The sequence below is a fragment of the Macaca fascicularis genome, chromosome 3, assembly GCF_037993035.2.
Source record: "Macaca fascicularis isolate 582-1 chromosome 3, T2T-MFA8v1.1".
Taxonomy (NCBI): domain Eukaryota; kingdom Metazoa; phylum Chordata; class Mammalia; order Primates; family Cercopithecidae; genus Macaca; species Macaca fascicularis.
In genome coordinates this window covers 191692822-191716202 of record NC_088377.1, presented here as the reverse complement: position 1 = coordinate 191716202, position 23381 = coordinate 191692822, and the positions used below count along the sequence as shown (strand labels likewise).

The following is a 23381-nucleotide window of genomic DNA, read 5'->3' as shown; positions in this document are numbered from 1 at the left end:
AAAATACATCATGCTGATCAAGCTGTTCACAACTAGATTTTACACCAGCCTGTTGAGCATATCCTGTGTGTATTCACAGAAATACAGAGGTGCAAGAGTGAAAGCCACGGAGGTTTGTCACGAACATCAAGCTGCCTCTCATGGGAGAATGAGAGGTGAGGCCTGCCAATGCCTTCATCTGCTAGGGAGGAAGATAGTGCGCTAGTGGTAGAGGCTGGACCAATGGGCCCATGGAACAAACTAATGTAATGATGGGCTAGGAAGGAGAGGGCTTTTACTGAAAAGGTGGATGCTTCATTTGAGGTAGGAGGAGAAGAGGCTCATAGCTAAGTGGCCTGGGGATTCTTCTAGGGAAGTGAGCTTGCTGGCAGGCTTCACAGATCATGTCAGCAACTCAGCTGACTCCCTTGCAGAAATTTAGCCAAATTTTATGGGATTTTCTGTCTTTATGGTATCATGAAACTTTTTTTTTTTTTGCTCTTTATGCTAAGCTCATCACAAAAGCCTTGTCCTTCAGTACATCTTTCTCAGTGCAGGAAAAGAGAGAAATGAAGTGAAAAGGATTGCTATGAGGAAGGAGAGGAGGCTAGGGGTGCTGGAAGACACTTTGTGAAAAAATAAGCATGTTCTTAGTGCATTAGCAAAACAGAGACACTGTAAATAGGCAAAAACCACTTCCTTAGAAGTTACCTCTCCCACTGTCTAGTGAAAAGAGGTTTGGACCATCTGTATGTCCTGCAATCTATCACATTGTTCACTGTATCAGGGTCTCTCAGCCTCGGCACTATTGACATTTTGGTCCAGATAACTCTTTGTTGTGGGAGACTGTCCTGTGCATCTTAGGATGTTCAGTAGCATCTCCCGACTCTATTTACCACATGCCAGTAGCACCCGCTCCCTGTTGTGGCAACTAAAAATTTCTCCAGGAGGCTGGGCGCAGCGGCTCACGCCTGTAATCCCAGCACTTTGGGAGGCCTAGGTGGGCAGATCACGAGGTCAGGAGATCAAGACCATCCTGGCTAACACGGTGAAACCCCATCTCTACTAAAAATTAAAAAAATTAAAAATTAGCCGGGCATGGTGGCTGGCGCCTATAGTCCCAGCTACTCGGCAGGCCAAGGCAGGAGAATAGCCTGAACCCGGGAGGCGGAGCTTGCAGTGAGCCGAGATTGCACCACTGCACTCCAGCCTGGGCGACAGAGCAAGACTCCGTCTCAAAAACAAAACAAAACAAAAAATTCTCCAGGAATTGCCAAATGTCTTCTACAGGGCAAAATTGTTCCCAGTTGAGAACTAGCACATTACCTCAATAACGTCACATTTAAGAGGCAGGACAAGCAATAGGTGCCCAGCATGATAGCGGCCTTGGTAAGGCACATATGTTTGAGAGAGCAAAATATCAATTCTGGACTTCCAGCTCAAGGAGGGTCTTCAGTGAGACATGGAGGATGTCAGCCAATTACGCCAGTGAGGAAGGGATGCCACTCTTGAAGGCTTTCACTTCAAAAAGAAACTTGCCATTCAGCTCCAAGGAATGCAGCTAGCTGGCAGCCTCCAGCTGCAACGCTGTCAGGTTCCACCTCAGCTTCTGAGCTGAAGCCATGCTTTCTCCAGCCAGTCCCTAGCCTAAAGCTGAGCACAGCAGAGCTCCTAGTGTCTGTCCAATGCAGGACTTGGCTGTTGATCTGTCTTTGCCCCAGAATTCCCTACTGAGCCGGCCTGGGCTTTGCCAGGCTCTCCCTGCCCAACTCAGCTCCTCCCCACTTTCCTCTTGCAAGTGTCCAGTCTAAATGACAGTCTGAAGGCTTTCCCTGACCAATTCTGCTTCTTCCCTCTTTTATCTTCCATGGGCATTCCCCACAAATAAACCTCTTGTGTTCCTAACTCTTTCTCGGCATGTACTTCTCAGAGAAACTGACACAGCAGTATTGTCGCCCCGCTCAGACTCAGACCTAAAGAAAAACAGCAAGGTATGTTAGAGCCAACCTGTGAGAGGATGCCACATTGCTTAGCCCACACATCACCCGCCTTGTGCAGCTCCCAGTGTCACCTGCTCAGCCATAGGTAGCACACTGGGATTTGTTTCTGTCTTCAAGCAGACGGGAAACTCAGGGAAGAAGCACAAAATGCCTTTCAGACTTTATTCCTCCCATGTTTCTGGTTCCAATACTGGTTATGTTTATTTGTCCTTGCTATAGTAAGATGTCCAGAGTGAAAGATAACTGAGCTGTCTGGGACCTGCCACCCAAATGGCTGTCACCCAGTCTAAATAAATGTCCTCAGGCACCAAAAATACAAAAACCTCGCCTGAATCAAGGCATCTAAACATCTCAATTGTTTCTTCATGAAGGTATGCTCCTTCCCTAAATCAGAAAAATAGAAATCAGAAAGAGAATATGAATTCATAATCTGATTCGTCTTTATTATTTGATTCAACTAAATATATTTACACACTTTTTTTTTACTTTCCAACTTTTATTTCAGGTTCAAGGGGTACATGCACAGGTTTGTTACATGGGTAAGTTGTGTATCACAAGGGTATGGCGTACAGGTAATTTTGTCACCCAGGAAACCAGCATAACACCAAATATGCAGTTTTTCAATCTTCACCCTCCTCTCACCCTCCACCCTCAAGTAAACCCTGGTGTCATTGTTCCCTTCTTTGTGTCCATGGCACACACATTTTCTAGAAGTTATCATGTTAAGGGTTATATGGAATCCAAAAGTATTAATGGCAACAGTCCATGCTCTTTTAAATGGATTAATGTTGACAGTAACCTGATACTGTCGAGGGGAAGAAAATGGATGACAAAGATTATGCCCTCAAACCATGTACAAAATGCTCAACATTTAAAACATTTTACCCTATATCTACCCAGAAGAAGTTTCCAGATTTCTCTTCACATATCACCCATCTCTCAAAATAATCTGCTCAGCCATGGAAAGAACACCACTGTCTTGAAACCAAGAAGCAAACTCGAGTGTAGAAGCCATATCCCAGTGCAGGCGGGACAGAAAGATAGAACAAAACTGGGATGTTGACACCCACAGACCCAGACTGCCTACTCCTCGGCTTCCTGACATGAGATACAGGAAGCCCCTGATGTTTTTAAACCATTATTATTGGAGTTCTCTGAGTTTTAACCTGTTTCCTAACCTCAGCAGAAAGAGAGGGAAAAAGAGAAACGCAATGGAGATTCCAATTAACCTTCTCTAGAGGAAATCTAGAACAACACTTAGAATTATAGAACTTCGCAAGATTCTCTGATTTTGGCAATCTTACTGTGCTTCAAATTTCTGTTCTAGTCTCTGTCACTGTGATAATTAGCAATAAAATCATTCAGAACCTCCATGACTCATGTCTGTTTCCTCAGGGACAGCCAGCAAGAGGAGACTATGTCCCACTTCACACTTAGGCGTGGAATGTAAAGAGCAGTAAGGAATAGCTACCATGTGAAAAAAGGAACACTCTAGCTCTGAGTCACATCCCAAAGGAGACGGGAGAGCTCAGGGAGCCAACAGCCCTGGACAACAGAGAGGCCCTCTGGAGTCTACTGCCCACTTCTGCCATGCCCAGGAGTGTGCTGAACGCTGCCCTGGTCTCATGTATCTGGATCCCCCGAGTTGTTGCATGACTATCTATATTCTGATGCCAGGTGGCCTCAGCCTTGATCACAGTGGCTATCCTGATTCCAACCTACCTACACAGGTGAGGTGATTCTTGTGACTTGATTCTACCTCTTATTATCAGCCTAATGTCTGAAACCTTTTTCCAGATTTCCCCAACTTGTATCTTCTCTCTCCGTTATAATCCCCTATTATTCACCCCCGCCTGCAATTTATTTATCTATAAATAGCTGATACATCACAAGGCGGGATGTATTTGCCTCTCAGGCCCTTAAAGCCATGAACCCTCTTCCCTTCCCACAAGTCATACCATGTCCCGCCCCTCCCCCCAACCTGAGGGTGTCTCTAACTGAAGAGATCCCAGGCACTTCGGCTACCTATGGTAACTTATCTTTTAAATTTTTAAGGAGTTTTTTGGCTTGGGACATTTCCTGGACATTTTTGGTTAGTTTGCTGACGTTCTCCTGTGTATGGGGATACCCGGACCACCCATTCTTCTTTCTCAGATTATTGACCATTGTTAAAAGAGCTTTCACCTGGGTTTCCTGGGCCTGGCCAGTTTCTTTGTTGTTAAAAGCACAATAACGCCGCTCACACTTTTTAATAATGTTCTTAAGGGCTTTGTTATCTGAGTTCCCGATGAAGTCTTCCAGCTTCCCTGTCCCTAGGTCTTCCTTCCGGGTGAACAGCACAATCGTGTATTTCATAAAGTCTGCTCCAAAGATGGCCTCCAGTTGTGCCACCGCTGTTTTGTCCTCTTCAGTGAATCGTCCCAGCTGGAACACCAGGACAAAAAATGTGTCCCCTTTTTCACAGCAGGACAAACAGCGCTTGACCTCCTCTTCTAACTGGGATGGGTCCTTTTCGACATTCAGCATCTGGTTGAAGGAAGGAGTGTCCACAACCACCACCTCCTGTCCGTCCCAGGTCCTCCTGCCACTCTGGCTGGTCTTGGTGACCGGCTGGGCCCGGAGCTGAGAGGTGAAGATGAGGCTCCCCAGGATAGAGTTCCCGGTCGCACTCTTCCCAGTCCCACTTCTCCCCACGAGGACAATGCTCAGGGTTTCTGTCAAAGGAAAGTGGGAAAGATTCGTGACCATGGGCTGATCTGAAATTGGATTTTAAAGTTATCCCATGAAGCAACATTATATCACTAAAACAAACAGGATGTTCAAACAGCATCAAGGCCTCCTTCTCACCCAAGCAGGGGGATCTCCAAACACGGGAATGACTTGAACCAGTTTGCTTAGTCTGTGGACTCACGGCAGGACTTGGACTACAGTCTCCATCCAGGGTTCATCCACCAATGTGGCACTGTTCCTATCACTGAATTGGCTCTGCTCCCTTTTTGCAGCACCTTCCAGACTCCCTGGCACCTGTGAGTGCCCCCTGGCCTTCTTACTCTCTACTTCCCTCAGCCAGGTCCCGTCTACACATCTTATCCCTTTGTCTTCTGTTCCTGTTACAACTACATCTTCTCACTCCCAACTACTGCTAACTATAGCAACATCTCCTTACAGTATTTAAAGAATTATTCTGTAAAATTGACTTTCATGAAAAAGGAACTCTACATACCACTGATAGATTACCAGTTTCCTTAGTTATATAAAAATTCATTTCTCATTGAAACCACATTGAACTTAATTGCCTTTCACTGATGAGTCAAAGAAACTGCATGGTTATAATAATGAATATCCACTAACACTATTGGGTGTGTGGTGTCCATGACAGAGAAAGAGAATGAATTTCCCTATAAATGGAATTTACAGATGCATAGTGACCTTACAATATGTGTTCTTTGCAGATTGTCCTTATGCTTTTGCACTTGCACTGTGACAGTCCAGTGCTCATTCAAGTCTCTTCATAGTTCTCTTCCATTATGAATTTCATATCAAATAGCTAATATCTACTTCAATGCAAAGGAGGAAGAAAGCACATCTCATGCTCTTCCTTCAAGGGGAAATTATTAACCTGTTTATCCTGAACCTTCAACTTCATAGTTATGCTCAGCAGATAAACAATAGCTTAATCTTCCAACACTCCCATATTTGTCATATATTTCAGTCCCTACTTCTGTACCTACAGAGGGTATGATTCTCATATACCTCTGAAATCCGACCTCACTCCCCATCCCATATTCTCTAATTCAATATTCTTAATATTCAATGTCTTAATCTTCAACGTTCTTGGAAGATTTCCTTTAGAGATGTGAACCCCCATCTCCACCAAGATTATTCTTTTTTGTCCCCTAACAAGTGACATGCTTAGCCTGACATCTTTGCTTCAAATTGCTGGTGTACTCTCTGGAATATCTTCCAGCTTTCTGCTCAGCCATTTAATCCCTACCCATTCTCTAAAACCTGTTTCAAATTGGGTTTTCTACACACAGCCTCTCCTGAATTTCCCACCTATCTGTACTTCTAAAGGAGAGTTCAATAAGAAGATATGCTCCTTTGGGTTTTATACTCTTCCTGGATGAGGGTGTTTGAAGCAGAAAAAAAACGGGATGAGTAAGAATGGGAAGGACCTCAGCATAGGTAAACTGAACATGTAACACTAAGTGGGTGAGGAGTCCTTCTTAAGTAGTAAAAAGAGCAGTGTGCCAAGCTCTGGGCAACAGTACACTGTGGGGAAACAAAGGGTTGGAAAGCATCAGCTCCGTTCCTCAAGACCCACATCATCCAGTTGAAGAGATAGTAGGGATCATGAAAAAATTAAAGATCAGTTCAAGAGAATGCACATGGAAAGGCTCTAACTTCGGTACAATTTGAGAAGCAAAGAGAGAGAAAAGAGTTAGTGAATAGAACAGACCTGTCCTTCCTTTATTTTTCTGCCAGTTTCAATTTCTTTTCTTTTGTAATTCAACTTTTAGTTTAGGTATAGGTACATATGCACCATAGAATAATAGGCAGCCATAAAAAAAGAATGAAATCCTGTCCTTTGCAGTAACATAGATAGAGCTGGAGGCTGTCATCCTAAGCAAATTAACACAGAAACAGAAGACCTGTCCTTTTTATCTTCTCTATGCCTTTTAGAAAATAAAAAGTTATTGTATATTTTATACTTATTTTTAAATTATATATAAAAAATATATATTCTATTCACAGTTTTACCTTTTTCTCTGAAAACACAATGCTTGTTCCCATTCTGATGTACCATGCTCTCAATTTTTTCCAGGAGCTTGTCCACCTGCCTTTGCTCTTCTTCTCCTGTTGCCCGGTAGTTGAAGGCAATGTATCTGTTTTTGCATTTCTGAATGAGACTATGGGGAGTTTCACTGCTCCTTCTTAAGACTGTATCTAGATCCTGATCCCCTAAATCTTCTTTCCTGGTAAAGAGTATGACCATGTACTCAAAGAATTTTTCTCCAAAACTGCTTTGGATGGTGTTCAGCACTGCCTCATCATTCTTAGTGTAAAAGCCCAGTGGTGTCACCAGCAGGAAGGCATGGGGGCCTGTACAGATGTGTTTTCTAACTTCTGAGCCAATGTTCTTTAAAGTTGAGATGTCCGGAGTATCAATGATCAAAACTTTCTTTTTTCTCCAGCTTCTGCTCTCAGACGAGAAGCTCTGGGTTACTGACCGCTCACTAAATCCGGTCTGAAAGGCCCGCCTCCCCAGAATGCTGTTTCCTGCTGCACTTTTTCCAGCACCGCGTTTCCCCACGAGGAGAACTGTCAGTTCTGATGTCCCCAGATCCTGCTCGGGTCCTGTGGACTGCAGCTGCCTCTCCCTTGGGCCTGTGGGACAAATGGACAGGTTCAGAGTCTCTTCCTGCAGTTGAATATGGATGTGGGCAGGTTTTATGATTTCTCATCCCTGCCAACTTGTATAGAGAATGGCAACAACACTGTAAACCAGTAGAACTCTACTCTTGGCCAGAGGCTCTCCATCGAGGTAAAAGCCACAAACAGGGGCAGGAGTGAACTAAAAGATATTCATGGAGCTTAAGATTCCCCAGGAACACGAGCATGCCAACTTTGGCCTTCATTGATCTTGGTCCTCAGGGTTCCCCTCATTTTGTTATCAAAGGTAAGTACTGGGACCTACCAAAGGTAAGTACTTACCAAAGGTAAGTCCAGGGGCTAAGGCAGGAGCAGGGAGAATCTGATTTTCAAATGCCCCTTGGTGTTATAAAATCAAATACACTCAGCAATTTAAAAAAAAAAAAAGGTGAACTAGTGATATGCAATATAGATGGATCTCAAAAAACACGCTAAGTAAAAGAAGCAAGACACAAAAACTGCATACTATGTGATTCTACAATCTGAAGTTGAAGAACAGACCAAATTAATCTATGTTGATAGAAGTCTGGACAGTGTTTCTCTTTGGTGAGGGGCAGTAAGAATCTCTAAGAAGATGGAAATGTTCTATAGCTTTATCTAGATGGGGACCCCATACATATAGATATAGAAAAAGGTATCAAGCTGTTTACTTAAGATTTGTGCATTTTACTCTGTGTAAATCGTACCTCAGTAAATTGCTGTAAAAACCTACAAACCTGCACCCTACAACTATCTCTCCACACATCCCCTGGCTGAGGCAGCATCAACAGCAGACCCATGTACTGAGCAAAAGGGAGAGTCAGCAACTGCAGGGAGCTTTCTCTGAGGCTGAGTCATCAACAGCCTTCATGGGAAGGGTCTGAGCAGCAAGTTGGGAAGGTGGGATGGACACAGCATCAAAGGCCCTTGCTGTGTTGCCTTGGAAAACTTACTGCTTTGCGAATCTGTTTCCATGTTGGTAGAACGGGAATCTAATGCCCACACTGAGGTTCAAAAGACTAAAGGAAACAGCACCTGTAAAGCCCTTAGGACCTGACTGTTACGGAAGTGTGCATAGAAGGCTTCACAGGTAAGGAGGAACTTGAGTCAGGCCTGGAAGCACCCCTCCCTCCCTCACACTCCCCACCCCCTTCCTTTACAGCCTTCAGGACTTTTGCCCATATGATAGCACTTTCTTTGCCTCCCGTCCTAACTCCTGCTGGCTAATTGGGTTCCTGTGCAAATACAACTTCTTCAAGAGACCTTCACCTAAATTGCTCCCTGCAAAACCATACAAATTAGCTGCCATGTGTAATTCCTCTATTCTCACCAAAATAATAATTTTATATTTATTTCAAATATGGACTCTCTTCAATTTGGAGAGACCATACAGTGCAGTGGTTAAAAGTAGGAGTGAGAAGGGATAATAAGTAACCCTTGAGAGCCAGGAGCTGGTCTGGCCTCCACAGCAAGGCCATGGCACCCTCCTGTCTCTCATCCACAGTATTGCAGAAAATCAGACACAAGTCTGTGGAAGACTCGTGTCTTCCACAACCACTCTACAATCATGTCTGAGCACACAAAAACAACAGCATTGCCTAAACGTCCCCTGCCCTGGCTAAATAGATGACAGCTTCCTCCTGATAGCTTTAGCCTCGCTCCACCCTTGTCACTTTGGACAGAAGAATTATTCAAACACTTCATTGTGGAACTACCCCCCACTTCCTAAGAGCATCCATCCCGGAGCAAAGTCCCACTTCCCGGAACCTTCCTCAAAATCATCTAACAGGAGCCCACATCCTATAAAAAGTCCTTCCCAGCCCCGTCTTTCTGACATCCCTGTGACTCCCCATGGTGTGCTGGGCCCTCACAGCCACAGGTCAATAAAGGCACTTTTGTTCAGTCACATGTGTGTTCCTGGGGGTCTTGGCCAAAGGTCATTGCCAGAATTTTGAAATCCTTCTGCCTGAGTACACGTATTTCTGGCTGAGTGCACTCAGCTGTGAAATGAGGATGAGGCTCACAACATCTTCTTTACAAGATTGTTATGAGAATTGAACTGTGTATTTTAAGAGGATTATATATGAATATGCTATGAAGATTGAATTACATGTATATAAAAGTTATTTCCCAGGACATAATGTCAGCTGCAATTTTTTTTTTTTTTTTGAGACAGGGTCTTGCTCTGTTGCCCAGGCTGGAGTGCAGTGGCATGATCTCAGCTTACTGCAACCTTGTGCTCCCAGATTCAAGTGATTCTCATGTCTCAGCCTCCCGAGTAGCTGAGACGACAGGCATGCACCACCATGCCTGGCTAATTTTTGTATTTTTAGTAGAGACAGAGTTTTGCCATGTTGGCCAAGCTGGTCTTGAACTCCTGGCATCAAGTGTTCCACCCACTCGGCCTCCCAAAGTGCTGGGATTACAGGCATGAGCCAATGCACCCGACCTCAGCTGCAATTATTATCAATACTATTAAAATTATGATTTTATTATTTGGGAGATTTTCACGAGGAAAAGGATCTTATCTATCTTATTCGTGACTGGATACTCAGAGCTCTCACAGGGCTGACCCAGAAATAACCCACAAATCCATCAGTAAAGGCATGGTTGCATTGGTTGTGTGTGTCCACGTTGTGAAACGAACTGCATCTACTAAATAGAAAAAGGTAGATCTATACATATTGACTTATGCAGATGTGCAGGATCTATCATTACTGGCAATCATCACATGAATACTGCACCCCATCAGAGAATTCTCCAAGTTGGTGTTGTCCATGAAGGAGCGATTTCTGCTTTCCTAAGAGGAGTCAAAACTTGGGTAGGGCCGGATCCAAGGCCAAAAAGAAGAGTCTGAGTTAGGAAAGAAGACACAAGAGGCAAGCCCAGCTCTGTAATCCTTCAGAAAAGTCCAAGGACACCCTCGCTGGGACCAGGAACTTTGCTGGTGCTATACCTACTCACAAGTGTTAGGAGTTTCCTGGGGGACAGGTTGCGGGAACCAACCTCAGCTAGGTCCCCAGGGTGAATTTTTGTTCTGGTTTATATGGATAATGTTTCCGCTTCACTTTGGCTGCAGAATGCATTCAAAAGAATACAAGCGTGAGCTTAATGTTTCTTAAAGATCAACTTACCATGTGGCTTGTCTCCCTCTTGAGATGCAGCTTCATTTACACAATCCTAGAAAATAAAGGAACAAAATAGTGCACACAGATCTAAAACTTCATCTTCCACAAACTTAAAAAAAAAAAAGGGGGGGGGGCAGAGTGATCTGTTGAGTCAGATATGGTCAAATCAAGGCCCTGGTCATGGTCTTTGTTGCTCTTTGTGGACCTTTCCACAATGGCATTGGATCCTTAGATACCCTGAGGCTGCTATGACTGGTTCTCGGAGAAGGTGATGTTTCCAATGTCTCCTTCCCTCACTACTCCCAGTATGGGAAGGAAGCTTCTTCTAACCTGGGGTTAATTGTCCAATATAATTTGGAATCCTGTCCCCCACCCCGCCAAGTCTGGCCAATGGAGACAACAGGATAGAGAACCAAACACATAACTGACATCCCCTTCTCCTGCCTGGGGAATCCTTATACTTAGTTCCAAAATATTTATTGTTGTGGAATCAAGAAAGGAGGTGAAAAAACAGTATGCAATCTCGATGAACCTGCTAGTCTTAGAAGCTTCCTAGACTTCGTTTTAACCTTATCTTTGTTAAATCTTCATGCCAGCCAAGGAAACCTTTCCTCTGCTTTCTTGCCTGGCTTTGCCCAATATCATTGATACCCTCAACCATCCCTCTCCCTGCATCCTCTCCATTTAGCTGTCATTATCAGATTTCTTTAACCTTACATAGCCCAGTTCAAATTCTTTAATGTTCTCCAAATGCAAAAGATCGTTACGAGGTAAATGTCCATAATATAAAAATTAATGATCTTTGCATTCCCACTCCACCAGAAAAGTAACAGTTGTTAACTGGTATATATCCTTCTATCTTTTTCTATGTTCATACAAATACGTACAAGCATACATGAACATATGGAGATTTATTAAGTTATTCGTTCTATAATCTGCTTAACAATGCATTCTGTACATCTGTAAAAGTCAATATAGATAGAACTACATCATTCTTTAAGTAGATAGAATTTATTCCATAGTACGGACATGCATAACTGATGTAACCATCTTTTGATTGATCAATCTTCAGGTTATTTCTGGTTTTACTCTTTCAAATGATGTTGTGCTAACTATTCTTGTACATCTATCTTTATGTATACTAATTTTTTTTTTATTTCCAGGGCATAGAGTCCTCAAACTATGGCTCTGACTCAGTCTCTGGGTTGTTAAAGTTCTTAATGATTCCTTAATTTATTTAATCCTCAGGCATTTTCATAATCATAATAATAACAGCATAATTACTGAACACCTACCAAGTTTCAAGCATTTGTTAACAACTTTGTAAGCATTTCATTTAATTCTCAGAGCAATTCCTGACATACATGTGATTATTATCTCTGCTTTACAGAAGACAAAACTAAGATGCTGTAGTCAACAAAACTACAGTTATGATTTCTTCTGCCCTCATGGAGTTGGTAGGGAGACAACCAGTGAAATCACTTGATATGGTGGTGACATTGTCATGAGGAAAGGAAACTGTGGGGCTCATTCCAAGGCCTGAGAGCCAGGATGGTCAGGGAGGACTCCCTGAGGAAGTGACTTTTAGCTGATGCAGATGGAGAAATAAAAGGAAACCTGGTACAGGGTGGGAGGGGGGAGAGGAAGAGTCAGTGCAGAGAGAATCGCAGGCTTGAGACTCAGGAGTGGATGTGAGTGTAACTCAGGGGAAAACAGGAAGGCCAGCAGGGCCAAGGCATAGACAGCGGAGCACAGGGCAAGGAGTCAAGCCACATTGAGGATTCTGAACTTTACCTTACGATCAGCAGGAAGTCACTGGACTATGTTAAACAAGAGGGTTTCATTGTAGGAAACTTACTACATGCCCATTCTTCTCTCTACTGACATCCCTGTTCCATGCAGCCCTCAAGGAAGAGACAGATTGTCACAGAGGAGGGAGCGCTCAGGCTAGGAGATAAGAGAGCAAGTGTCGTCAGCTCTCTTGAGCCTCGGTTTCCTCATGTGTAGAGCATCTCTCCATAGGGTTGTCACGAGGGCTTAATTAATTCATGTCTGTGTCTGGAATTTAATGGGCATTCAGTAAATGATTTCCCTCTTATTTCTATGCTGCTTGGGCTTATTACTCTTCCCTCTGAACAGTCTCTCTCTGACCTGAACGTCCCCCAGGCTCAGCATGTGCCTGCTGTACACCCTCTGGGGCTTCCCCTTGCCGAATCCTCTGTGCTAGCATCCCCCTCACACTCAGCCGGGAGCGCTTTGTTTCTTATGCATCAGCCACTCCAGTTGAAGTGTAAGCACCTCTAAGGCACAAGACTGCATTTTTGTGTCTTCCTTAGTTACAAATACATTTTCCTTTCATGTCAAAAGCTTAAATAAAATCTCACCCTGGCTGTAATGTGTGAGATGGATTGCGGGATAAAGCCCAAGAATACATGAGGAGAAAATAATTACGTTAAAATAGTATAGGCAAGAAATGATGTAGGCTTGGATCAGGTGGTGGGAGTGGGATGGAGAGAAGCAGGTGGATTCTGGGTATATTGATCCCGCAAGACCTGATGATTTCTTGGCTCTCCAAGGAGAGCTACCAGGGTAGCAGAGCTGACATTGGGGTGTGTGAGTACAAAGAGCATGGTGAACATCACAGTCCTTTTCTGAAGTATGAAGGAGAAATCTTATAGATTTAAGAGAGAAAATAAAAAATGTGGACATGTTAAGTGTGAGAAAGTATAAGAGAGACAAGTGGAGATCTCCAGCAGCAATTGTGTGAAGGAAGAAGAACTCAGAGGACAGATTTGGACTAGAGTTACTACTCATTTGAAAACTGTTAGTAGTAGATGAAGTTCAATGCCATAAAAGTGTGGGATCATCTGAGAAGAGAGTACAAAGAATTGAGGAAGGCCAGAACCAAGCCCTGAGGATGTTCATTTTTAGAGGTCAGAGATAAGAGAAGGACTCAGCGATCTTTGGAATAGCCAGAAAAAGAGGGAAAAACAAACAAACAAACAAGGAGAGGGCAATTATATTGAAGTCAGGGGAAGAGAGAGTCTAACAAATCATTGTGTTGAATAATATGAGGGAACAAGTAAGATAAAGGTTTAAATTTGTCCATTAATTTGCTAACAAAGCCTAAAGTCCTCAGGCTGATACTTAAAGTACCCTACAGTCTGATACCTCTTAATCCTGCAAATTATGTATAAATACCTTATTAAACAAAACCCATGTTCTGTCACACAATGCAATATTTCATTTATTTGTACCCATTTTCATCCCACTAGATTCAGCAACATAGAAATCTTTCAAGATATTAACAAAATTCTTACTTGAAACCTGCTGCCTTCAGTTTTGAAGTTCACACGATAGGGTCCTCCGTTCATATTCACCAAACACTCAACCTTACAAAGGAGATCGGACACCTGGGTGATCCGCTCATCCTTACTATCGGCCTTGTTGTTGAAAATGCAGTATCGGCCCTCACAGTCTTGAACCAACTGCTTGAGAGATTTGTTGTTTTCAATGAAATCTTGCAGCAAGTCATCCCCCAAATCATCCTTCCGGGTGAAGACAATAATGATGTGCCTCCTGGCTTCAGCTCCAAACACTTGTTGGATGCCTGTGACTGTTTCCTCATCCTCCCTTGTGAAATGGCCAATGGCAATTACCAAGAGCAGAGCATGGAGGCTGGGGGCAGAGAGCTCCAAGCAGCGTTGGATGTTGCGTTGCTTGTCTTCAGCACAAGCTATTGAGGAGAAAAGGTCAGGGGTGTCAATGACCACAATCTTCCTTTCTCTCAGGACCTGACTCTCTCTCTGGCACATTTTGGTCACTATCTGATCACTGAACTTGGACTTGAACACATCTTTGCCCAGAATGGCATTTCCTGTGGCACTTTTTCCCGAGCGGCATTTCCCTAGGAGGAGGAGCCGCAATTCGGACATCTGGCAGCTCTGCTCCGACATGCTTTCCTGACACAGGCTCCCGCTGGTTCTGTTGGGACAGAAAGCAACACATTAATGTTCAACTCCCACACAGAGTGGACAGGAGAACAGCAAGAAAAGACATTCTCTTTTCGACTCAAATTGCCGCCAATGAATTTGAGCTACTGAAGTGCTAGACCCGGACTAGATTAGAACAAGAAACGCTTTCCCAGGATCTTCCTGTTCCATCTCTGAGACAAACCTAGAGACCTCTTTTAGTTCCTTGAATTTTTTTTTCCCATTGGGAGCCACAAGGAGCCAGATATGTTAGAAACCATAGTAAACAAGCATGTTTCAAAGTTGAAGGAAATCTCATAATTAATAGTAATGGTCAGATGTTTAAAACATACAGATCTCTGGGACCCAACCTAGACCTATTAAATCAGAATCTCAAAGGATGGAGCTTAGAAATCTGTATTCATCAAATGTCACAGTAATTCTAATGAGTAGCCAAGTTTGGGAAGTGTTGCCCTATAAAATGCAATGAAGTAGAAATGTCTAGAGCATACAAGCAAATATAATGTATGGTATACATGATACTCTGAAAGTACTGTCACAGAAGACAAACTAGAAAACTTCGTCTGTGGGACTCATGATGCACCCAGTGCCAGGTGAAGTTAACAGAGAAGCATGATGTGGTGGGTATGACCATGGTCTTGAACTCTGACCTGGTTCACCTTCTGCTCTGCACCCATTAGCTGATTTGTAGAGGCCACTTAACCATTCTGAGACTCAGTGTCCTAATCCATAAGATAGAAGTGGTATCACCTACTTCAATGATATTTTTATAAAACTCAAATGAGATGACACATGAGAAAGTACCTTGCAAGTTTCTACATATTACCTAAATGCAAAGTGGTATTATTTCAGTATATAGATAGTGCTGCTTAGATTTAATTTTCTCCCTGCAAAGGCTTCCACCTGCCAGGCAAGTCAAGTCCAAAACCCTTGAGCTAATGTGCCAAGCTCTTTGCGTCTGTTTCCAGCCCACAGATTCAGCTCTACTTGTAGCCACTCTCCTCAACACACTGTATGCTCCAGTCAAGTGAACTATTCATCTGTATTTATTTATTCAGGCCCCACCTTGTTTGACATATGTTTTGAGCTGATTTGCTGTGACTGTTCAATCATCCTGCCATGCACAATTTCTTCTGGATTGCCCAAGAGTCACTGACCTGAAATCAAGTGAGGCCTAGAAATGCATGGCAAAACTGCTGCTGCGAGGAAACAACTCCCCTCTACCATAATCACAGGTTTTCCCTTTAGGGCACATCAGCAATTAGCTGTGATTCCCACACAGGGTTACACCAGCGATCCTGTGTTCCTCTCCTTAAAAACTTAGTTTCCAAGACTGCAAACCTGGCCATAATGCCCTCCCCTGTGAGGGTTTACCTATGCAGATCTACAAGAGAGTGACTCTCCCTATGAAACCTTCGTACAGCACCCTCTTGGATGGCCACCCCTCCAGGGTCCATGGTGAAGTCAGAAAGTTCTTCATGTTATTTCACACCCTTGGGCAGTGTCTCTGCCCCTTGATGGGTTCCTTCCTCTTCCCACCAAGCCTGCTCCAGCATCCTTTTTGCACTGGTATGAAAAGACTGAACAACAACAAATAAAACTCAGAGATGCAGCAAGCAGATAAGAAGAATGTGACACACATGAGGACAATGTTGTGGGAGCCCAGGGAGGAGTCAGTCACTGGGGACAGATTGGTACCACTCCATAAAAACTGCTCCAGCAGAGAGCAAAGATCCCTTAGCTGCCAGTTCACAATGTGCTTATACTCATTATCTGATCACTCTGCACCATAACCTCTTCATTCTTTGTATTTTTCTGATTATGAAGTTTGGTGTTTATTCTACAGAATTTGGTATATTCTGAAAATTTTAAAGAAAAAAGTATGGCTCCATCTATGGCTCCATCATACATAAGTAGCGTTTGTTAAAATATGCATATAATGTCTTTTCTTTTTTTTTCTGTTTTAGAGACAAGGTCTATCTCTGTTGCCCAGGCTGTTGTGTAGTGGTGGGATCACAGCTCACTGTATCCTCCACCTTCTGGGTTCAAGTCATCTCCTGCCTCAACCTCCAGATTATCTAGAACTACAGGCACACACCACCATGCCTAACTACTTTTTAAAAATCTTTTGTAGAGATGGGGTCTCCCTATGTTGCCCAGGTGGGTCTCAAACTCCTGACCTCAAGCAATCCTCCAGCTTTGGCCTCACAAAGTGTGTGTTGGGATTACAGACATGAGCCACCATGTCCAGCCCATAATTTCCTCATACACACATATATTTGCATCATCTAGCAATAACTTCTCTCATAAAATATATTTTCATTAAATAAGAATAACATATTCCTTAAAATAAGTTGGAAAATAAACAAAATGATGATTGGAAAGTGATCTGCCATCTGCAAAGAATCATATCAATTCGTAGTGTTTTTATTACATGTAAATGAGCATTTTAGGTTTTTATCCATTTTATCATACTTATATGTATGTGTCCATCTGAAGCTAATATAAACTCTGTATGAGGAAAGTTTACCCTAGAAATTACTCCAAATATTGAAAATAACAAGTAGTAGTAAAATAATTTACTTTACCCAGCCTATCACAGCTGCCACCGATACCCATACACACTGCCCAGGGGCCCAGGTTCCAGTCAGCCCAGCCCACTACTGTCACCACCATGGCCCATGCATGCCACTTGGGGCTCTAAGGGCTGGCCCACCACTGCTACTGGCACTGCTAGTGCCACATACATCATCCAGGGTCCCAAGGACTGACCCGCCAAATCTGCTGCTGTGGCCAACACACACCACCTGAGAGCCCCAATACTGGCATACGTGGGTCCTCCACCTGCCACTATCAGTGTTTGTATATGCCACCCAGAGGACTGACTACTGACCCACATAGCCCATAGCCACCAATACTGGTGCCCATGTGCATCATCCAGGGTCCAAGGGTGAGCCCACTTGGTATCTCTGTCCCCAGGAAAACCTTACCACAGCCTTCACTAACAACCACAGGCTAAACCACTGAGGAACTTGCAGACATCACTGACATTGATTACAGTCAGAGAAATCATATGAAGACTGCACTCCTGCACCTACCCAAAATCAAAGCCAAAGCACCCTACCCAATCAACACCAGAGATACATGTACAGAAAAAAGTCCTTCCCTATGAAAGCCAATGCATAAAATTGAAAGAAGCAACTGTTACACCAGATGCACAGACTGCAAAAACTCAAGAAACATTAAAAAGCAAGGGAATATAATATCTCCAAAGGAACGCAGTAATTCTCTAGTAACAGATCCCAAAGAAAAGAAAATCTTGGAATGCTTGAAGAGGAATTCAAAATAATGATCTTAAGGAACATCAACAATATAAAAGAGAACACAGATTGACAATACAAAAAAATCAGAAAAAAAAATTCATGATCTGAATGAGAAATTCAATAAAGAGATAGATACTATTTTTTAAAAAAAGAGAAGAACCAAATGGAAATCCTGGACCTGAATAATTCAATGAACAAAATATATAACCAAGAGCTTCAAAAAGAGACTAGATCAAGCAGAAGAAAGAATTTCTGAACTTTAAGGCAGGTCTTTTAAAATAATTCAGTCTGAAAAAAAAAACTCTTTTAAGAATAAAGAAAGCCTATATGACACATGGGACACCATAAAGTAAACAAATACTTGAATTTTGAGAGTTCCAGAAAGAGACAAGATGGGAAAAGTCATAGAAAATCTATGTAATAAATAATAGCTGGAAACTTCCAAAGTATTGTGAGAGATATAGACATTCAGATACAGGAAACTTAAGATTCTCAAATAGTTTCAATCCAAAAACATCTTCTCTGAAGCATATTGTAGTGAAATTGTCAAAAGTCAAAGACAAAGAGAGAATTCTAAAAACAGCAAGAGAAAAGTGTCAAGTCACATTTAAGGGAATCTCCATCAGACTAACACCATGTTTTATTAGCAGAAACCTTGCAGGTCGGGAGAGAATGGGATGATATATTCAAAGTGCTGGAAAAAAATTTTTTTGGCCAAGAATACTATACCCAGCAACACTATCCTTCAGAAATGAGGGAGAAATAAAGCCTTTCCCATACAAGCCAAAACTAAGGTAATCTATTACCACTGGACCAACCCTATAAGAAATGCTTAATGGAGTCCTACTTCTGAAAGTGAAAGGACAGTATCTACCACCATGAAAATGCACAAAGTGCAAAACTCATTGGTAGAGCAGATATACAAATGAGAACAAGAAAGGAATCAAATGTTATTACTATAGAAAACCACCAAATTTCCAGGATAAACAATAAGAGTAAAATAAAGGAACACTGTGTCAGGCCTCTGAGCCCAAGCTAAGCCATCATATCCCCTGTGACCTGCACGTATACATCCAGATGGCCTGAAGTAACTGAAGATCCACAAAAGAAGTGAAAATAGCCTTAACTGATGACATTCCACCATTGTGATTTGTTTCTGCTCCACCATAACTGATCAATGTACTTTGTAATCTCCCCCACCCTTAAGAAGTTTCCTTATAGTCTCCCCCACCCTTAAGAAGGTTCTTTGTAATTCTCTCCACCCTTGAGAATGTACATTGTGAGATCCATCTCTGCCTGCAAAACATTGCTGCTAACTCCACTGCCTATCCCAAAACCTATAAGAACTAATGATAATCCCACCACCCTTTGCTGACCCCTTTTTCAGACTCAGTCTGCCTGCACCCAGGTGAAATAAACAGCCTTGTTGCTCACACAAAGCCTGTTGGTGGACTCTCTTCACATGGACGCATGAGACATTTGGTGCTGAAGACCTGGGTCAGAGGGACTCCTTCAGGAGACCAGTCCTCTGTCCTCATCCTCACTCCGTGAAGAGATCCACCTACGACCTCAGGTCCTCAGACCAACCACCCAAGGAACATCTCACCAATTTCAAATCAGGTATGCAGTCTTTTCACTCTCTTCTCCAGCCTCTCTCCCTACCCTTCAATCTCCCTGTCCTTCCAATTCCAGTTCTTTTTCCTCTCTAGTAGAGAGAAAAGAGACACATTTTATCCATGGACCCAAAACTCCGGCACCAGTCATGGACTCAGGAAGACAGTCTTCTCTCAGTGTTTAATCACTGCGAGGATGCCTGCCTGATTATTCACCCACACTCCATGGGTGTCTGATCACCAAGGTGACACCTGCTTTGGTCATTCAGCCACATTCCCTTAGTGGCAAGTCAATTGCGCGGATACCTGCTTTGGCTGCTCCCCACCCCCTTCTCTTTGTCTCTACTTTTCTCTTTAAACTTACCTCCTTCACTATGGGCAACCTTCCACCCTCCATTCCCTCTTCTTCTCCCTTAGCCTGTGTTCTCAAGAATTTAAAATCTCTTCAAGTCTCGCCTGACCTAAAATCTAAGCATCTCATTTTCTTCTGCAACACTGCTTGACTCCAATACAGACTTGACAATGGTTCTAAATGGCCAAAAAATGGCACTTTTGATTTCTCCATCCTATAAGACCTAGATAATTTTTGTCAAAAAATGGGCAAATTGTCTGAGGTGCCTGACGTCCAGGCATTCTTTTACACATTGGTCCCTCCCTAATCTCTGCTCCCAATGTGACTCATCCCAAATCTTTCTTCTTTCTCTCCTGTCTGTTCCTTCAGTCTCCACCCCAGTTCTGAGTCCTTTGAATCCTTCTTTTCTATGGACTCATCTGACCTCTCCCCTTCTCCCCAGGCTGCTCCTTGCCAGGCCGAGCCAAGTCCCAATTCTTCCTCAGCCTCTGCTCCCCCACCGTATAATCCTTCTATCACCTCCCCTCCTCACACCCACTCTGGCTTACAGTTTCGTTCCGCAGCTAGCCCTCCCCCGCCTGCCCAACAATTTACTCTTCAAGAGGTGGCTGGAGCTAAAGGCATAGTCAAAGCTAATGCTCCTTTTTTCTTTATCCAACCTCTCCCAAATCAGTTAGCATTTAGGCTCTTTTTCATCAAATATAAAAACCCAGCCCAGTTCATTGCCCATTTGGCAACAACTCTTAGATGCTTTACTGTCCTATAACCCAGAGGAAGGCCATCTTATTCTCAATATGCATTTTATTACCCAATCCACTCCTTACATTAGAAAAAGCTCCAAAACTTAGATTCCGGCCCTCAAACCCCACAATAGGACCTAATTAACCTTGCCTTCAAGGTGTATAATAATGGAGTAGAGGCAGCCAAGTAGCAATGTATTTCTGAGTTACAGCTACTTGCCGCCACTGTAAGACAACCCACAACCACGTCTCTAGCATACAAAAACTTCAAAACATCCAAGCCACAGCTCCCAGGGGCTCCTTCAAAACATTCTCATGGACTTTGCTTCACATGCCAAAAGCCTGGTCACTGGGCCTCAGAATGCCCACAGCCTGGGATTCCTCCTAAGCCATCCCTTGTCTGTGCAGGACCCCACTGGAGGTCTGACTGTCCAACTCACATCGCCACTGCTCCTAAACCCCTGGAGCCCAAACCCAATGTTCCTTGGCTGACTCCTTTCCAAATCTCCTTGGCTTAGTAGCTGAAGACTGACACTGCCTGATCACCTTGGAAGCCCCCTGGACCATCACAGATGCCAAGCTTCAGGTAACTCTTAGAGTGGAAGGTAAGTCCATCCCCTTCTTAATCAATACGGGGGCTACCCACTCCACATTACCTCTTTTCAAAGGCCTGTTTCCCTTGCCTCCGTAACTGTTGTGGGTGTTGATGGCCAGGCTTCTAAACCTCTTAAAACTCCCAACTCTGGTGCCAACTTGGACAATACTCTTTTAAGCACTCCTTTTTAGTTATCTTCACCTGCCCAGTTCCCTTATTAGGTCGAGGCAGTTTAACTAAATTATCTGCTTCCCTGACTATTCCTAGGCTACAGCCACATCTCATTGCCACCATTTTCCCCAGTTCAAAGCCTCCTTCGCATCTTCCTCTCCTATCCCCACACCATAACCCACAAGTATAGGACACCTCTACTCCCTCCCTGGCAACTGATCATATGCCCATTACTATCTCAGTAAAACTTAATCACCCTTACCTGACTCAATGCCAATATCCCATCCCACAGCAGGCTTTAAAAGGATTAAAGCCTGTTATGACTCACCTGTTACAGCATGGCCTTTTAAAGCCTATAAACTCTTACACTTCCCCCATTTTACCTGTACAAAAACCAGACAAATCTTACAAGTTAGTTCAGGATCTGCGCCTTATCAACCAAATTATCTTGCCTATCCACCCCAAAGTGCCAAACCCATATACTTTCCTGTCCTCAATACCTCCCTCCACAACCCCTCCACGACCCATTATTCTGTTCTGGATCTCAAACATACTTTCTTTACTATTCCTTTGTATCCTTCATCCCAGCCTCTCTTCTCTTTCACTTGGACTGACCCTGACACCCATCAGGCTCAGCAACTTACCTAGGCTGCACTGCAGCAAGGCTTTGTGGATAGCCCCCATTACTTCAGTCAAGCCCAAATTTCTTCCTCTTCTGTTACCTATCTCAGCATAATTCTTCATGAAAACACATGTGCTCTCCCTGCTGATCGTGTCCAGCTAATCTCCCAAACCCCAACCCCTTCTACAAAATAATGACTCCTTTCCTTCCTAGGCATGGTTAGGTACTTCCGCCTTTGGATATCTAGTTTTACCATCCTGACTAAACCATTATGTAAACTCACAAAAGCAAACCTAGCTGACCCCATAAATCCGAAATCCTTTCCCCACTACCCTTTCCATTCCTTAAAAAACAGCCCTAAAAGCTGCTCCCACACTAACTCTCCCTAACTCATCCCAACTTTTTCATTACACACAGCCAAAGTGCAGGGCTGTGTGGTCAAAATTCTTACACAAGAGTCAGGACCACACCCTGTAGCCTTTCTATCTAAAAAACTTGACCTTACTGTTTTAGGCTGGCCTCCACCCCCATGACTGTATCTCTCTAATCCACCTAGCATTCACTCAATTTCACCATATTTCCTCCTTTCCTGTTCCTCACCCTGATCATACTTGTTTTATTGATGGCAGTTCCACCAGGCCTAATTGCCATTCACCAGCAAAGGCAGGCTATGCTATAGTATCTTGCACACCTATCATTGAGGCTACTGCTCTGCCCCCCAACCCACTACCTCTCAGCAAGCCAAACTCATTGCCTTAACTCAAGCCCTCACTCTTGCAAAAGGACTACGCATCAATATTTATACTGACTCTAAATATGCCTTCCATATCCTGCACCACCATGCTGTTATATGGGCAGAAAGAGGTTTCCTCACTACACAAGGGTCCTCCATCATTAATGCCTCTTTAATAAAAACTCTTCTCAAGGCCACTTTACTTCTAAAGGAAGTTGTAGTCATTCACTGCAAGGGCCATCAAAAGGCATTAGATCCCATCACTCAGGGCAATGCTTGTGCTGATAAGGTGGCTAAAGAAGCAGCTAATGTTCCATCTTTTATCCCTTATGGCAGTTTTTCTCCTTCTCATGGGTCACTCCCACCTACTCTCCCACTGAAACTTCCACCTATCAATCTCTTCCCACATAAGGCAAATGGTTCTTGGACCAAGGAAAATAATCTACTTCCAGCCTCACAGGCCCATTCTATTCTGTCATCATTTCAAAACCTCTTCCATGTACATTACAAGCCTGCCTCTTAGAACCTCTTATTTCCTTTCTACCATGGAAATCTATCCTCAAGAAAATCACTTCTCAGTGTTCCATCTGCTATTCTACTACTCCTCAGGGATTGTTCAGGCCCTCTCCCTTCCCTACACATCAAGCTCGGGGATTTGCCCCCACCCAGGACTGGCCAATTGACTTTACTCACATGCTTCAAGTCAGGAAACTAAAATACC

The 23381-nt window shown here is 43.4% G+C and overlaps 1 protein-coding gene across 5 annotated transcripts in view; it reads right to left on the bottom strand.

Moving 5' to 3' along the window:
* Positions 1 to 2397: 2397 nt before the first annotated feature.
* Positions 2398 to 23381, bottom strand: part of GIMAP8 (GTPase, IMAP family member 8) — a 35615-nt gene continuing 14631 nt past the window's right edge. For all 5 annotated transcript variants that reach the window (XM_045388130.3, XM_005551143.5, XM_005551141.5 and 2 more), the window contains 4 exons: positions 13840 to 14503; positions 10526 to 10571; positions 6741 to 7367; positions 2398 to 4693 (listed from right to left, as the gene is read on the bottom strand). In XM_045388130.3, coding sequence (XP_045244065.2) covers positions 4005 to 4693; positions 6741 to 7367; positions 10526 to 10571; positions 13840 to 14475 — 1998 coding nt within the window. In that variant the 5' untranslated portion in view covers positions 14476 to 14503 and the 3' untranslated portion in view covers positions 2398 to 4004. The remainder of the gene's footprint in view (positions 4694 to 6740; positions 7368 to 10525; positions 10572 to 13839; positions 14504 to 23381) is intronic.